At 36.1% G+C, this 18864-nt stretch overlaps 1 protein-coding gene across 1 annotated transcript in view; it reads left to right on the forward strand.

The window, feature by feature from the left end:
• THSD4 (thrombospondin type 1 domain containing 4) overlaps positions 1-18864 on the forward strand; it is a gene marked incomplete in the record, with an annotated part of 385569 nt that overhangs the window by 35604 nt on the left and 331101 nt on the right. The window contains 2 exon segments of the mRNA XM_072402303.1: positions 11227-11351; positions 14108-14177. Of these exon segments, the coding sequence (XP_072258404.1) occupies positions 11323-11351; positions 14108-14177 (99 nt within the window).

The raw sequence follows: 18864 nt of genomic DNA on the forward strand, positions 1-18864 counted from the left end.
TTTATTAATTTTGTTTTAAATCTTTTTTAAATGTAGCTGGCGATAGATGGGAAATGCAAAAGCAGCATAAATATTATGCTTTAAATTTAGTAATTCAAAATTGAATACAAAAACTGTAAATCCTATCTGGTAACATGTACCAAACAGTTTTATAATGGCAGTCAAAGATTTCATTTTTAAAATCTTAGTACTTTCTTCCTCCTATGAATCCTATATTAGCAAGTGCTTGAATTTCATTTCCTTTTATGTTGTGAGTCAATTTGAGGTGATTACTAAACTACTATAATAGGAACAACATGACTAAGTGGCTGTCTTCTTAATTCACAAAATGTGTTCTTTGTGTTTTAATATGCTGGTATAATGGATATTGAGTACTGGTTATAAGTCTAACATGTAGTAAATGTTGTCTTCTTTTAGGTGTTAAAATTTCCAAAATCTCTTATTGATGATTATATATGACAATACACACATGGAACTTAAAATCAATGCACTACTTCATGTATATAAGGTGATAATATATCTTTTTTTTTTTTTTTGAGGTGGGTTAAAAGGAGCATAAAATCAGTCCAGTAAACCCTCATTAATTTAGAAAGTCAAATAATTTGTTTATTTCCCATTTTATGGTAGTAGGTGAAGCCATGCAAAACATTTTCTTTAATTATTCTTTTGGTTTATATAGCATAGAGGCTGCTTAATATTTTGGAGCTTTTATTCCAAGTTGCCAATACATAGCTATTCCTGGCATGTGCAGTGCATAGTGTCTACTGGCAAAGCAAACTAGACAAGGCATCAGAGTAAAATGGGTATGCATGTTCCCTTACATCACCAGAAACTATTAAAAGGGTACTAAAAGTACAAATATCCTTTAGGCTGGGTCTACATGGGCTTTTTTAAAATGCATGTAAACGTTCCTACCGCGTTTATATGTGTTTTATGCACTTTTTATTAGGCAAGCTTTACAACGCTGGAAAACATCTATGCCGCATTTTCTTGTGTTTTTACTGCATTTACGTTTCAAGTGCTTATAAAAGCAAGAAAACGCTGGAAAACGCCTCAATTGAAGTCAATGGAAGTGTTTACCTTCATTTTCTCGCGCTTTTCTGAGTTTTCAGTGTTAATCCTGCGTTTTAATTTTTTAAACGTTGCAAGCACCATTATAGATAATGCTCATAAACGTGCCTCAAGGAAATGTCCTGGTGTAGATTAGCCTATTGGAATGCATGTGAATTTCAAAAATAGGCTTTTAAAGCCTGGGGAAAACGTCAGTGTAGACTAAGCCTTAGGTAAATATTATAGGCCCTAATTGCTAAAAGTCAATTATTTCTGAGCTCAGATCTTTCATTTAAACTGGGTTTCATTGTGTGGCACACCTGGGGTCGGTGCAGCCTATGCTACCTCACTGCTATGTTTTTCACATTCCTGCACCAGGCTTTGGACAAAAAATAATGACCAGAGAACAGATAATAGCAGTCCAAAGCTTTGCAAGTTCAAACAGGATTTTCTAGTGGAGAAAACGCTGCAATAACCCAGTATAAACAATTTAGTGTACATGCTTTGTTGTATGACTGACATAGATGGTTCTTGGAAATGCATCTAACCTGTAACATGTGGCTGCTTTAGATTTGTCACATTGACTATGTAGGGTGAGTTATCAGCTTGTAGCAAAAATCCATTATCAATCTTCCTGCTGCTCCGACAGGGTTATGGCCTCTAGTTTTAAAAACAACATTATTTTGCTGAGATGAAACTAGCGCTTTACCCAGGACAGTGAGTGATGATTCCTTGCGCTAAGAACAGCTTGGGGCTTCTGTCCAGCCACTCTTAAGTGCAAATGGATACATCCTGAACCAGACTTTCTCCCAGTTTTACTTTTAGAGAAAGATATGTGAGGATTCTCCTAAACCGGATGAGGCTGGAGAGTTTGATTTCATAGTTAAATATAGATTTACTCCTTTAGAAAGTGACACATTTTATTTTTGAACCTCTTAACCCACTTTTACAGTCATCCAAGAATAAACTGGTACTACAGCTTTTCTGGTCTGTCTCCTTTCCTGTGTGTGTGTGTGTATGTATATATATATATATATATATATATATATACACACACATACATATAAATTTATAAGGATATTTGGTTTACTGTACATGTTTCCTTTTTTTTTGCCATTTAATATTCATTTCTTGTCTTCTCTATTCAGATGCTGCTTGATTTGCTCATGTGTTTTTAACTGCTGGCTATGTTATTCAGTTGTATATATATATATATATATATATATATATATATAGTCATATTTTACTCTCCCCACCACCAACATTCTGGATGACTCATTTCGTTTGTGGAATTGATTTTCTAGAAAGAAATATTTAGTTCCACTGACTACAGCCATCCAGTCATGTTCATGCAAAAAACTTATTTTTAACTTGCACATAAATAGAAATTATTTACAAAATGAAGTTTTACTACATTTACTGAGTGAAATGAAATATTCCTTTTTAAGAGGATAATTTACTAGCTTATTGATCAGCCTAAATTTCTATATTAAACTAACCCCATTGTGTGGCTAATTTTATTATAGAATTACAGCAGCAAGGGGAAAAACTACAACAATATGCTAAATAATTCAGTTGAAGACACAAATGGACAGTGTCACGAATAAAAGGGAGGGGAGGGAAACAGAAAGGTAAATACAAGGGACTAGGCCTCCAATGGCTAGGGAAAAGGGAATGGTCACCCCTTACAGACACCCTAGCCTAGCCCTAACTCCTGACAGTATGAATATCCCCTGATGGTGGGATACCATGCACTGGAAGCTAGGCCCTAGTAGGCCTGAACTGCCCTAGGAGTATTGTCTAGGCTTGAGACTACTGGTTTCTTCCCTGATGAAAGAACCAGTGTCTCCCTGAGGCCTAATAACCAAAGAACAACAAAACACCAAAAGTAGTTCAACTTATCTTAATAGCAAATAGAGAGGCAGGAACTCTGGAGAGGACAACACACCAGCTCTTCACATCCCAGAAGTGAATATCCGCATAGCATGAAGTGTGAGGCCAGACTAAATGGAGAAGCAGTAATGACCACCAGCTGCAGCTGATACAAGGGGTGTGGTCATTACAAACAACAACACAAAAACAAGTAAAAACAGAAGCTGTCAGATAACCTCATGTAATTTTGGAGGCAAAAAAATCTCTGCTTATATTCAACTCTAAGTGTTAATCATTTTGAATGTTTTCAAGAACATGTGATGCTCTACTCTGTTTAAAATAAAATTGCTTTGTTGTTAAAAATGTTGAAACTCTCCAAAAATGTTGGTGGTGCTTGCATTTAGATGGCACCAATATATTCTTTAAACTTGCTAATCTGGAAAAAAATTCCAGTTCATATAGCTTTTATTGCTTATTTTAGGTAATAAAAGAGCAGTAACCTACCAGAGCCTGTATACATCATCTGTATGTGTACATTAATCTGAAATTGTCGCATACAGGCCAGGAGCTTCCCATAAACAAGAGTAATGTTCAGACTCTTTTTAAACCCCACCTAAGTAAATTTATGGCTGTGTGTTAGAGAAATACTAAAAATATGTTCTGATCCTGGCCCTCAAGGACTAGAGTTGGACAGTCTTGTGTTAGCTGTTACTTGAACATATTCTGTTGTGAGTAGAATGAGAACTGCCTAAGAATAGCATTTCCCCTTGATACAAATAGTTTTACAGTGCCTTTGCTTTCTGTAGCCACATTTTACATCCAGGGTGGAAATGTTTCCTGCTTCACTGATAAACAGAGTCAGAAATATTCATGCAGACATACCATACAATCCTGTTTTCATTGAAATGGTTCTCTCGACATGGCTTCTGCTTGAGCTATAAACTTAAATTCACAATCTGGAGTCGCTAATCATAGCAAAGCAGGGAAACGTAAATTAATTCTATCACAGATCTTGTTTTACATCATGTTTAAAGAGACATTTCCGAAGTTGTTGGCTTATGAGTTGTTTGTCATGGATGAACAGCTCTTGAACAACCTGATAATTGTAGTTGAAGCATGTGCAGACATGATCATGGTGAAACTGATACATGTGTGGTCTGCTGAGGTTGGGCCGTTCTAGTGCCTTATGGCCCGAGGAATGTAATTCAGCTATCTGAACAATTTTCCTTATGAAATGCCTGTCTTCAGAAGCGATGTATATTCTTCTTATGGACACAAGCAAAGGGAAAACCAACCAACCAAGTACTCAAAGTGGATACATCCAAGAATGGTAATATTGGTGAAATTTTAATAACCAATATAGATCTAACAAATTCAATGAACGAGGCATACACAGCTTCTTTTTTTTAAATCCTTATGCAGATGTAGGAGTAATTCTTTGTACTCTATTTATAAATTAGGGAATCTGACATCACTTTAGACATTCCCTTGAGGGACTCAATTACTGCCTTTTAAGCACATGACTCTAGAAGATTCCCAAGAGGGAATGTTTGTGGGAATGTCTGATTCCCTTTTTTATAAATAGAGCCCTATGTGTATTATCTCTTTTTTATTCATGCATTTGAGTTTTCTTATATCTTCACCTCAAAACAAGACCAGCTTAATGTACTAATATACTAAGGATGAAAGGTTAGGAATCCTTTACATAAATGTATTTTACAAGTAGGTAATCATCTGGTGTGATCTACAGCAGACAATCTAGATCAACCTCTCTTAACCTTTTTAACATAGGGAAACCCTTGAAATGGCTTTAAGGTTTTCATGGAACCCCTGTTATAATTACTATATCCACAGCTCACAGTACAGTAATGTAGTTGTCAGTGGGAAGAATGCCTTTCCATAGCTGGCCTTTGGGAATAATGGTAATTTACAGATGGCCTAAAAGATAATTGGTGTTGGGTAAATTGACCTGAGAGGCACAGATTGCTCATTGCTTGGGGAACCTCTAGCAACCTCTGGGGGAATCCTGGTTGAGACAGTTAGATCCTCCCAAGCCAACTAAGCTGAGTGAATTATACTACAACAAAGCCCCCCCAAAAAGTAAACAAGGTTCCCAAAATGAACACTTCTGAACCTTCTTCTTATCAGGGATCTCTCTCTAGCAAATATCTAGCCACAGAAATTGTAGGATTCTTTTCAGATATGTACTATAAAAGAAAGACAACTTTAGCTAAGTAGGTTTTGTCATTTAGCAGCAGTCAGTACCATAAAGCAATGCCGACACACAGCACAAACATTCTTCTATACAGAGCTTTAGATGTAAGAATACCTTCTGGTTTCAGGTAATGCTATGATACTATTATCTATTTTTGGATGTGTATGATTTGTTTTATAGCATATAGTAGTCATGAAGAATCGTTCTCATGCATTCAAGTTCAATAGTCATCTTAAGATAGACATGCTAGGCGCTCGTTATCTCTAAATCTGAAAGATGTAAAAATAGAAATTTTCCTTTTTTAAAAACATGAAGTGACTAGTGTTTTCAGACTTTGCAGGTTGTTTTAATTATAAGTAGGGATTGTGTACAAATTATCATTGTTGATTATGGTCAGGATTTAGGCTGCATACACAAGGTTTATTTGTCGCTGGAAATAATCAGGATGGATCTAAGAACGACTTTGGGTGACCTGTCTACACAGATCAGATTCTTGAGGGAGAATCATCTGAAGTGTGTACGTGGCCTTAGTTAGGAAAAGGTATAAAGTCTTTGTAGAAAGGTAAATAAGAAATAGTGCATTTAAATATACATATGAAATTAAATATTCTGATTTGTAATATCAATCCATTTTTTGTGTCTCTTTTGCTTCCTGTTACAAGTAATTTCTCTTCACAGGACTTACCGGCTTAAGGTGAAATTTGCACAAATAAGTGAAGTCAGAGCATCATATTGCACACAAAATGGCCTTTGTATGGAATTAGGTATGTATGATAGCCTAGACTTTTTTGGCTGCAGGTGTCTCATGCAGTGACAGATTGTGCTGGAAACTTGTGAAGCCATAAGTCACAGGTGGGCTAAATATGCAGTAAGATGTCTTCTAGTTGGACAAATACAGCTATCAAAGTATATCATTCAAAGTGAGGAAAGAAGACCGCAAACGTGTTTAATCTTTTGTTATTTCTGCACAGCTGTCCAGCTCTCATGGAAAAAGAAGGGATGATGATAAGTCCAAGCCTCCTAACAAACCTATTTCACTGGCACACAGTGAATCCCTGCTGTCTGCCAAGATAAAAATAAACCTTTAAAAAATGCTCCGGTTTTCCCAGTCAGTCATTGAACCATTGTTATTACTCGGGAAAATGGCCATGAGCCCATAATCTTTTGTGAATTTTTTGGTTGTTGTAATGGAACAGTTTAAGAGAAATTTCACTAAATCTAGAAATCAGAAGTTTGTTGCCAGTTAATAGAGCTAGAAGCATATACCAGAATGGCTTTAGTCTCTTTTCCTAATATGAATGCCAATGTTGCCACTGACATCACCTACATATTTCTTTCTCAGCTCCTGAAAGTATTCATTTTTTTTGTCCTAAAGAATATTTCAGTATGTTTGTGTTGTAATATTGTAGGTCGTAGATTGCAGAACTGTGGAAACATGCTGGTAGATAAATTGCCTGCCACTGGAGTTCACCATTGTTACTAGAGTTTATTTTTTTTATTTTTATTTTTTTAGTGACTGATGTGAAATACCTCCATAAATGCATTTCACTCTTTGCAATGGGAGTCAACAGAGTATTAATACCTGGCTTTTTGTTAAACCGTGAAACATTTCAGAGAGCAAAAATGTCATTGATATCATTGCCTTTTGTAACCTGTCCAGACAGATTTTTACAAACTGTTCCTGCATCGCTTTGAATAGGAGTTATCTGTTTCCTAGGGCAGCACAGATTTATAAGTGGTTGTCACAGTGTAAATGTTCTGGTGTTTCTGTGGAATGTATTAGCCATGTTGAATATAAATTTCTGGGTTCGTTCTCACGAGGGCACTTTTCAAAATTCATTGGAAAGCTCATTAAAAAAACATATTTTGTATTTTTGGGGAGAACATATGTTGTGTTATTATTTTAGCATTAAAAATCTTTTTTTTTTTTTTTTTTTTTTTTAGCATTTGTGTTTTTGAAGGCTTGTATATTCACGTTTTGTAATTGCATTCAATATAGATATGTGTAGATAAATCCCTAGAGTAAGCTCAATATTTGAGTCGGCCTCTTTTCCCTGCTTATCAGCTGCTGAGAAAAGATATCAGCCTTGCTTTGGGCTTAGGTGTTTGCCTGTCCGGACACCCTGAATATGTTTCTGTTGTAATTTCTTTTCTTTGGAAATGCCTGATTTATTTAGAAAACTGACAGCTATTGAGAAGGATATAGTGGTGGATCCCATGTATTCAAGTGTAATAGTTACCATAAAGTTACAAATAAGGTTTTTAAAAAGGAACTAAACTGAAAAGTGCCCAAAAAAATACACTTAACCTTCAATCCCGCAGGGCAATCCGATTCCTCCGGAGGTGTCTTGCATCGGGTCCCATGCCTTCCTGACATCCGTCCTGTGCCTTCCTGACATCCGTCCCGGAACCGGCGCTCTGGGTGCCGCCATGTTCTCCTCCTTTTCCTGTTCTTCTTACATCTCCTGATCCTGGTGTTAGATCAGGTGATGTAAGATGGAAAAAAATTTTTCCATATGAGCAAAAAGGATCCTTCTGCACATGTTTGGGCATGCGCAGAAGGAGCACCCAAGAACCTCCCGGGATGCGGGACATAGATATCCTGGGAGCCTTTGCGCTCCTATTAATGTTTTTTCCCATTTTTTTTTTTAAAGGTGTTTTAAAGGCCACTAAAAAAAAAAACAACATAATTTTTACTCTACGTAAAAGAGTTGTTAACCTTTTTATGTAAAGTGAAAATTCTGACTTTAGGTATGCTTTAAGTTAATACTGTTCACTTAGGGACATGAATAATCACTGTTCAAAGAATAATTAACTTAGCATAGTAAATGAGGTAAAGCTGATTACTTCTGATGACTTTATCCATCCAATCATGTGCAAGCCTTTTTGTTTTGTTTTTTGTTTGCATTTATTTCCATGTTTTGCATTAGTAAATAACTTTCCCTATATCTTTATTCTCAATATATAATAAAAATGTACTCTGCAGTTTTCTGGCTGGTTCTATAAATTGTATAAGAAGATTGAATCTCATTTTACCTAATGAAGCTTTTAACCTAAAGAAGCTTTCCTGTATGGGCCCCATAGTCTATAAAAGCTTTTACCACATGAGCTTAGTGGCGAGATCCCCATGGGGTTGGAAAAAGGTTACAGAGCCACAGGTTGCAAAGAATGTGCTGTGAAATTAAATGTCATTGGATTAATCAAAGTCCCTTTGCTTTTACAGTGTTTTCATATGTAAAATGCATTGCCAAATTAAAAGGGGCATCGGAGTTTGTCTGGTAATGTGCATCTTTATGCAGAAGACACTCAATGCCTCATTCTTTTTACTAGAAAGTAATAAATCAGTATTGTCCTAATTTTTCTTTCCAGTCACAGAAAGTTGGGTTTACACAAGGCATTTTTTCAAAATCTGTTCTTGAATTGAATAGTGGAAGGGAAGCCTTGTGATTTTGTTCTCACTGTGAAACATCCGGAAGAAGATTAATCGCACTACAAATGTAACTTTTCTGCTTCTGTTTGTTTTTGCTATCTTCAACCATCACTGCTGTGGATTGCCAATAATAAAGACACATCAAGATAGATTTAGAGTCTTGTTTTAATTTTGAAACTTGATTTGTAGGACTATAAAAACAAATATGCAGTATACCTACTCAATGCATACATCTGCCCTAGTGTATTCTCTCCTACCCATTGATCTGCCAGAAATGCATATAACTCCAATGTGCTGTTGATGACTGACAACACTGTTTTTTTTTAGTGGTGTCCGCCATACCTCTTTATTCTAAACTCAAACCCTCCTCCTATTCTATTCTTAACAGCATAGACATTTATTATTTCAACAAGTCCAAGATATGATCTTGAGGGGCTAATTACTTTCTTTGAAATAAGAGCATTTTCTAAGTTTCCAATCTTCTAACGCATTATGTATTTTATGTACTTAGCTTGAAATATGGTTGACTTTAGGTTCAAGGGAGCTTGAAATGTGCTTTTGCAAATAATCTTTCCTAGTATTGTATAGATGAGTTGATATATACCAGTCTAAAAATTCTAGATCTATGGACGCTCTCGACACAATATGCATGAAATTCCCTATATAGCAGTGTCTGCAAAAACAAAGGTCCAAGGTCCCTGATGTCCCTGGTGAAGTACAATGTACCATCGTAAGGATGTTTTACAATCGGATTCAATAAATTCATAAAGCATTCATCAACCCGAGAGCCACTGTACCCCATCTTTTTTTTTTTTTTTTTTAAACATTTTATTTTTATTGATTTTAAATTTTCCATAACAAAGAAAAGGGACAGAGTGTATATATCGTATTAATACAGTCCAGAAACATTGATCTGTCTCTTATAGAACAAGCAGTAATCAAGACATATATAAACCGATTACAAAAAGAGAAAAAAAAAAAGAATCCTTACAGTGCAACAAAAAATATCCAATATGTTGCCGATTTTTCAGGGACTCATGTCAAATAGCATAAAACCTTCACAACCAGTGTCCCCAACCCATACCCCAGTCCTCTCAAATCTCTTTCGTTAAAGTATGAGGGGCGCTCTATCGGCCTAGACTGGAACCCCAATCTGTTCTCCCATCATATTTTGTATACATCAGATTCCTGGAACATAATCTAGGGAGATCAGATATCAAGAAATTTCCCACTACGTTTATTGAGATCAGTGGTCGGATCCTCCATTGGCCTAATTTCATTCACTTTGCTTATCCATAAACCTAGGGATGGGGCAATCAGTTTTCTCCACATGCATAGGATGCACGCCTTGGCTGCGTTTACCAAAAATGTCATCACTGGTTTATTATAAGCCTGTCATTATTATGAGGTCAGTTGTTAAGGTGAAACTGTACCCCATCTTGGTGATGTGTCCTTTTCTTAGATGGTTAAAATTTGGTGAGTTGGAGTGGAAAGATGAAGGAATTGTGTAGATGGCAAGGAATATGCTGAAGCAGACATTCTTATTTGAAGTCTGAGGCAGTGGGGCTCTGGTGTATTTAAAGGTTTTACAATTTTTTTTATCTGGAAATATGGGAATACTGAAAAAAGGTTGTTATAAATCAGTTGAATGTAGGGAAAGTCCCTAACTGAGAATAATTGGGTTGTGTGCCCTGCATAAGCTTTTTTTTTTTCCCACAATAGAAAGAACAGGTGCAGGAACTTTTTTTTCTTTCTTTGTTGATGACTCAGATGCATGGCTTTCCTTCAGAGTTTTCCATCAAATCTGTGCTTAGCAGACTGTGAGTTTCACAAATACTTTTTAGAATACCCTATCTGCTTTTAAATCCCATCTCCAGTCAAAACTTTATTTTTTATTTTCATAGACTTGGAAAGAATAAACACATTATTCAAGCTTTTAATGCTATCCATACCCCTTTCCTTACTTTTTTGTTCCCGTGACAGCAGGACACAAAAAGAGGGGAGTGGTTGTCACTTGGATAAGAATAGACAGACCGTATTAATAACAAACTGTCATTGGTTCCAAAACTGCTCATTTTACAGAAAAAAGTATTTTGCTTCAGTCTTTGCCTCTACTGGAGCAAGTGATAGGAACTTTACACAATGGAAATACAGGCAATAAATATAAACTTGTGGGAAAGCCCTACTTCTTTTTGCGGTCTGAAATATTAGGTGAAAGCATAAAAAGAAGAGATTGTAACCAATAAATCACCAAGTTCACTCAAGTGTTATATATAATTTAAAGATCTATTCAAAAAATTATATAAAATATGAGATGATTTAAAATAATATTTTACATTGAAAATTCTCATATCTTTATAGGTGCACTTATATAGGTTGCAGTCAAATATATAATTTTAGCTTTGGGAGACATAACATGGGAATATACCACCTGCTCAGTAGCGAAGATATTTACTTGCACATTAAAACGCTAGATCATCCAGTGAAATTGAGAGGCTGGTTCTTGTTTTATGTTTTCATGCACAGATTAAAAGGTTGCCCATGCTACAAATGTTTTGTAATCTTGTATCCTTGCTCTTCATTGTCTTTGAGGAGTATTATGCAGGTCCAGTGCACTTGACTGATTTGTCTAAAATGAGTATATGTTTTTGTCTTTCAGTTTGGAGTTTCTTTGCTATTATCTCCAGATCAAGACTGAACCATCAAGGTTCAGGAAGCTTCTTCATACATCAGTGATTCTTCATTTCCGAAGAACATGGTTGACAGGTTGATTGTATCTTTAAGGTGAGTGGTTCTTTTTCTTTGCTGTATACACATGGTTCCAGTAGTTATGTTTAAGTAACATTGCATGTACATGTGCATCTATTACATTGAACCTGTCACCCCCCTTTCCAAAAAAGTTAGGAATATTAGTTTTAAAATTATTTTTTCTATTCTTTCCGCAGTAAGTTTGAATGTATACCTAATTTGTTTTACCAAAGGGTACCAGTGATAATTCTCTATGCCATACATTTAAGGCAAAATATTTTTGGAGTCTCATGTCTGTATGATCTGTAATTTGAATACGATAATGTAATATTACCCTCTGTAGGGCACTGTGTTCTATACCACAGTGCCCTACAGAGGTAATATGACATTTGAACACTCTTGTAAGTGTCAGACAGCCTTTGGTAATGCTGCCTGCCCAACATGGTGGGCGCATGCTCCATCCAGCATATCTGATTCTTCCTGCCCTAAGCTGCCTCACCAATCCCTGTTTCAAGCTGGCTGGATATAAATCTTGGCAGTGTCATTGTCTATCATAGCATTTAGCCAGGTGTATTTCTGTAGTTTCTGCTGTCAGCCACATCCTGTCTGATGCTCCCAGCTCTTCCAGTCCTGCATGACTTTTGACTATTGTCTTGCCTCTGGTCTCTTGGATACTGCATCTGGCTGACCATCACCTGTGTTTGACCTTAATCCTTTCTCATGACCACTCTTGTGTTTGTCTTCTTGCTGACACTCACCTGTCCGTAATTCTGTGCTTGTTGGACACCCTACTCTAACCAGAGTTCATTTCTCAGTTTTGTTCTCATTCTCTGTCATTCCTACCAGGGTCACCATCCCTTGCGCACTCCTGTAGACAACCGAGTGCTGGGATGGCACCACTTGCTTCCCAGGGGCTTACTATAAATGAAGCATTTGGTCATTTGTTGAACCAGGGTGGAACAGTCAGTTTCTGAAGATTTTTAGTTAGTTAACTATAAAACAAGAGAGGTGACTACCAAACAACTTCTTTGCAAGGAGACCTTTTATTCAGATGCTTTAAACTGCAACTGTCAAAAAAAAAAATGCGTACTTGGTGCTACTTATGTTTTATATTTAGAGGCTGGTAAATACAAGGTGTTGTGTACATTGTTGCATATAGCCCTGTATAATAAGGCTCATTTCTATACACTGGAAATTGTGTGATAATGTTTTTGAAGGTTTGCAATTACAAGTATCCAGAGCGACATTTAATTTTTAATATGGTTACACACTAACTGTTGGACATAGTCATAGCAAGTTGGACATAGACATTAACTAGAAAAATCAGAAGGGTACCACAGGGGAGGGTTATGTGTTGCAATCTAGGTAATCCTAGGTAGTGTCAAGCCAGATTAGTTGAACAACTTGTAAAGGGAAAAGAAGAAATTGGAGAAAGAGGTAAAGAGGGCTTTTTTGAGGCACCTATTATACCAGATAAAAGCAATAATTTTTAACTATTTCCCAGTAAATTTGACAATACATGATAAAACATTATGTGACTTGTAACATAAACTTTCTTTAGAAAACTAATTGGTTCATTTCAGTCAGACAGTGAGATCTGCGGTAGTATCTCAAGTGCAGCTGGATTTACAAAAGACAAATCTCAGTCCCGACGCGTTTCACCTAGTATGGCTTCCTCAGGGGACATAGAGACTTGAGTAGTGATGCCATAGAAGATAGTATATCACACATTATGAAAACGTGCAACTTGGGATACACCCCTGTTTATGTTGCACATTTCATAGCATATAGAGTACTTAAATATGTACATCCTTTGAAACCATATTCCAAATCTTTATTATGTAATGTAAAACTAATTAAGGATGTTGTCTGTTACAATACATTTTTAAAATGTGAATTAGATAACAACTTTACCATTAGGTAAATTTAGAGTACCTTCTATTGTCTGATGTACTATCTTCTAAAGCAATACTACTCAACTCAAGTATCAAGTCACTACTTTCTCCCTTTACAAGTATTAGACATTAAATAACGTTTGCCCTCTAGTTTAAACAGACTTATTTAGGTGGAAGGGTCGAATCTAGGGATGCAGTGGACCAGGGTAAATCAACATAATGGCACATCCCAGAAAGATTGCCTTTTTATTTTTAGTTTTTCTTCCACTTAATAGTCCATAAAATCTTACAGAAAAAATACTGTCACCTTTCCATCTGTGACACAGGTGGATGATTCACAAAGCTGGAAGGAATTACACTTTACATGTGTTTATTTCTGCTCTGTAATTAGTTCCTTACTAGCTATTACCAACTGTACTATGTGGCCAATGCAAAGAACTATCGTGCTCAGTATGTAGCATGTTTACCATTTTTGATGTTAGTAAATGCACAAGATCTACTATTTCTTTTTAAACTGGGATACATTTTACATTAAATTTAACATTTATCTGTTGGAGAAGTTAACAACATTTATATTTTGTAGATTGCGCTGAGTGGTGCATACGGTTTTCCTGTGTTTATATATTATGTGTGTATATAATAATGCTTGTGTGTATAATAATATGAACAGTAATAAAACATTAACAGTATCTCAATAAATTCTGTGTTTACATACACGCTCACTCAGTTAAACATCTGTAATATAGCAGTGTCTCATTAAACACACACACTGTAAGTATACGTCATTATGAAGGAATCCAGCATCTGTACTCACTAGTCAATGTGCTGGTATGTGGCTGGAATGTTGTCGTGAATATTAAGTTATCTTTACATTACCAGCTCTGTTTTTCTTTGCAGATTGGTCAGCTCCATACTATTGTTAGGATTTCAGCTGGTTGTCTCCCAGCTGTCAGTTGATCACAGAAAGGTAAGACATTTCCAGTACACTTTGCCTATTGTTTGTCTCTGTCTCTCCAGCTGTGCTATTTTCAGTCCTTGATGAAATGCAGCCAAGTTTTTGCCTTTAAACTGGTAACTTGAAATGTAGACTTGCACTATGGAAACATTTTTTTGATATTTTGATTTTTACTGTATGTTTTTAAAAAAATTAAAATACGTCACTCAGTTACTAACATACTGGAAAATGTCAGTACATAAAGAATCTGCACTAAGTGCACCTATGCTGAAAGTGTAAAGAGAATCTTTAGTCCTTATACCTGAACAACACAGATAAAATAAAGGCAGTAAGTAAAAACAAAGCCAATTATAATGATCTGCAATCAGTAATAGAATAAACAAATGCATGTATGTACACTGAACATGGAACAGGTTAGCCATTCTTTTCTTTTCCTGTTTTCTCAATTGTGGATAAAAAAAAAAAAGTTCTAAAAGGAAAATAATTACATTTACTATTAAAAAAATCATGTTGGATTGACCAGCCATACTTCCTAACAAGGTTAATCATTCCTGATCCAGATGTAGACAGTAGTGTAAAATGGGCACCCTTATGAAACCCTGTGAAATGAAATCTGTTATAAACAGCACCAAATCCAAAGGACCATAATTAATAAAGTGGAACTAAAGTTGTGTGACTCAACTATCTCTGTTTCATTGCAGGGTGCCACAATGCTCCTTCTCTTCTTCTTCCTGAAGGCAATCTTTGGCCATCTTGAATGGCAGTACTGGGGTGACGTAACTCAAGCGCAGGCACAAAGGAGTTCATTCATCCCCAGCTAATGCAAGGCACACTGGGATTGCTTGGTTTCCCTGGCAACCAAATGTGACTGTGCGCATGCACAGCGTGGCTTTTTTGCCAGAAACCCAGGGTGATCAGGCAGGTAAGACACATTATTGCGGAAAGGACATAGCCTGTCTCTTTCTGTAATAATGACCTGCCTGATCAAGCATTTGTGAAAATGAAACTTTCAATAATATCCTCCTTAGTTCCACTTTAATTTTAAATTTCCTAATTTCTAAAAAAATGTTATATAAACTTATTATATGAAATCAAAATAGGTAAAATTACAGTACAAATAAAAATAAACAACTTTTGCAATACACTTTCATAGAATTATTGTATCTTACTAATAATTTTCAAAAAAGAGGCCTTATGGTTGTACTTTATCCATTGTGGGCCCTTTCTGAAAGTTTGCAATAGGTGGTTTATTTTAAAGTGCCGTGGTCTCCTTTATCACTATGTGATATTTAGGTGTAAGTTGCTGAATTACAAGAGCTTTTCAGAATGTTAGGGTTGGAGAATCTTGATACTTCCCCTACACACATACAAATATAGTTTTTTTTTTTTTTGTATACAGTTTCAAGTAACAGTATATGCACAAAACAATCTGTTGGCTTGATTGGTTATCTCCAGTATTTGGATGTGTAGAGTTGAAGTGTTTTTGTTTCAGCATGAATAGGAGTTGAGAAGATCATATGTAGATTTGAAATGATCGAACAAGGAGGGGGTTGGGGCATTATTTTCAACTATGTTAAAATAAGTTTGATTACAGATTACATGAAAAGGTTTGAGTTTTTAAGAGGTTTTTTTTTTGTTTTTTGTTTTTTTTTTTTTAACTCCAGGTCCTAACCACTGCCCTCATATATTCTATTAGGATGAGACTTGGAGACCTCTGAGGAGAAAGTTTGTGGCAAATAGCTAAATTAATTTTTAAAGATTTACTCATTGAATATTGCAAATTGTGTATCTATTTAGTGTATTATAGATTTGGAAACTGGCCTTTTAAGCAGATTTTTGGGTCAGTATGGCAGACTTTTAAAACATGGAACAAAAAATTAAAAGGTGTAGGCAACTAGGTTCCAGAAATGTAAAACAAGATTTTAACATATTTTTATTTAGGAAATTTGTAAAGATCATAAATTCTTAGCAGCTGATTATAGGTTGATATTGGCTATTACATGCCTACAGGATGCCATTGTGATACATATTTTTAGTAATGTAGATTGGGGTTCTACTTGAAATTATTCAAAAGATGGTTTTAAAAAAATGTCATTTTTTCCAGGTGTTACATTCTGAAAAATTTTTCTCCTGAAGGTTATAGAGTAAACTAAAACCATGACTAAACCAAAACTTTGACTAAAACCATGGCAAGGGAGTAAACTGGTAACTATTTGAAACAAAATTTCTAAAGGTAACTTCCCTTCCAAGTATAACAGGTGTGAAAAGGCCTCTTAACATTTAGGTTTTGTGCTTCATGGCTAGTCTTTTGATACATCTGCCATGTGCTGAGCTTTGCTGAATCCTAATGAATGCTGCTAAGTTATGCCTGGTACAGTAACATGATCCTTGTGTTTATTTTATCCTATATTTTTATGGCATAGTCCCTGACCTTGATAAAAAAAGACTGCTAAAATTTAATTTCCCTTCCTGCCTTTATATATTAACAATATCTTTAACAGATTAGACAGCTTTGCGGTGTTAGTGTGCGTTTTTCAAACCATGTTCAGTTACAGTGGTCACAAGGGATATCAAAAATTGTGTTGTAGATTTTCATGCTGACAAGCACATCTGTGTCCCTCGCTTGGCCAGCGCTCTTATAGTTTGCAGTTTCCCCAGAGTGCTAGGCAATGACCTTGGAATAACACTGACCCCCTCGCTTCCCCAGATGCACACTTACCTCACCTAGGGATTTCCACAAATGTCCGTAATGGGTTAAGGCACTTGTTCTAAAGTCAAATCTAACCTTGCTGTACATGGTCTAGAATATAATAAACTGCAATTTCATCAGTATGGCTGGAAAGAGTTTGTTATAATTAACTGATATCTTAATCCTTTTAATCTCCTCTGGGACTAAAGCTGCGTACACACTTGCAATTTTTGTCGTTGGAAAGGATCTTTCACGATCCTTTCCAACGACAAGGGGCTGCAAGATGCATGAACGATGCTGTACATACAGCACCGTTCATGCTCTATGGAGAGGGGAGGGGGGAGAGCGATGGAGCGGCACCCTGCTGCGCGCTCTCCCCTTCCCTTTCATTAGGATCGGCTGTCGTCCATCGTCCGTAGATCCGGCAGGTCGGTCGTCCGGACGATGGACGACACCGACTGTACACACGGAAGATTTTCGCCCGATAATTGGCCGATGCCGATTATCGGGCGATAAAAATCTGCCGTGTGTACGTAGCTTAACTTCACCCCAGTTTCAATACAAGCGTGCGGAGTCTGCTTTTTATCTAATCATGCATTAATCTTTTTAAGTTTCTCTATAATTGTAAGACTGAGCAGCCATTGAATTATGTATCCTTTAATATGAAGCTTAAAGTGTATCTAACCCTAACAATACAATTTTCCTATCTGACTACTTTTGGTATATTAAAAGTATTTATGTTTATGGAGAGAATAGTTGTTGAAGCAATGTCAGTTTGTGTCCAGCATTCATTGGCAACACTATTTTAGAAATGTATTGATCATCTGGGAACTGGCAGGATCAACAAGTAAAAGGGACATAACTTACTGGATACTTCAGTTTCTGACCAATTGTATTAGGGGGTGAAAAAACATCAACCAGGGTAATCTACCCAAAATATTTAACATTCACACCATTCAATACTTCAATCAGTTACTGAGCTATGTGGATTTCATTAACAAAAGAAAAAATAATTTGGCCTGGAGTAGCACTTTTAAGTGTTTATCACACAAAAGGGTTGATTATGGGTTTATTCTACATCCTATGCCGCACCCCAAAAACAGTAAAAAGTAAAAAACAAGGAATAAAAATCCAGCCAGACCACCTTTTGATAAAATAAAACTAAAAATTATATTTGGGCTTTCAGTATGGGATTTCCTTAATTTACCTCTTTTACTTGGTGGATATGGGTTGTGATAGCTCTTATACTACTTATTAGTACATTAGAAAAGATTCTGAACACTGTATTAATTTTGTTTTATTTGATATTTTTGTGTATCTATGCTATTGCAACTTCTATAATATTTTACCTTTGAGTTATAAAATATATGTCCTACGCTACAAATTTTTAATTTTTTCACATCCAATGGTGCTGTGATTTATTTAGCTGCTAAAAGATTTTAGTTGAAAAGAGGCATGTTTGGGGGGAAAAAAGATAAAGTTGTGTCAGATTTCCAGATTTCTAATGAGCAGCAGGTGAACAAAAAGCAGAGGCGGTTATAAAACACAGAAACACAACATATTTGTGGCCGCAGCACTGACATAATTTGTCGATTGCATCTCTGGTGGGAGCGGGTGGTGGTGAGGTAATAGTAGCTGGTTCATGTAGCCTAGGACTGATTAATATCATCTGGGGGTTACAGTGCCAGCTACATTTGTCAAAACAGAGCACTGCCCATGAGATAATTTCCCACCCAGGAGTCCTGATAGCAAACATGGCTGTCCTCCAGGCAAGGCCAGACACTTAACTATGAATGCACATTAGAACTGCTTGAACCTCTGCAGAAAGGACGCATATAACGCTTGAGTTAAGGCATATGTCTGTTTTTCCGACACATTAACCAGGGGTGAACAGTCATGGAGATTACTGTGCCTACGCTACCTGATTTGCCTTTTCTGAGAATTATTGTCTCACTTTGGTTGTATCTCTAGATCATTTTCAAAGCACAGTTTTATTTATTTTACAAACAA

The sequence above is a fragment of the Pyxicephalus adspersus genome, chromosome 2 (genome assembly GCF_032062135.1).
Source record: "Pyxicephalus adspersus chromosome 2, UCB_Pads_2.0, whole genome shotgun sequence".
Lineage (NCBI taxonomy): Eukaryota > Metazoa > Chordata > Amphibia > Anura > Pyxicephalidae > Pyxicephalus > Pyxicephalus adspersus.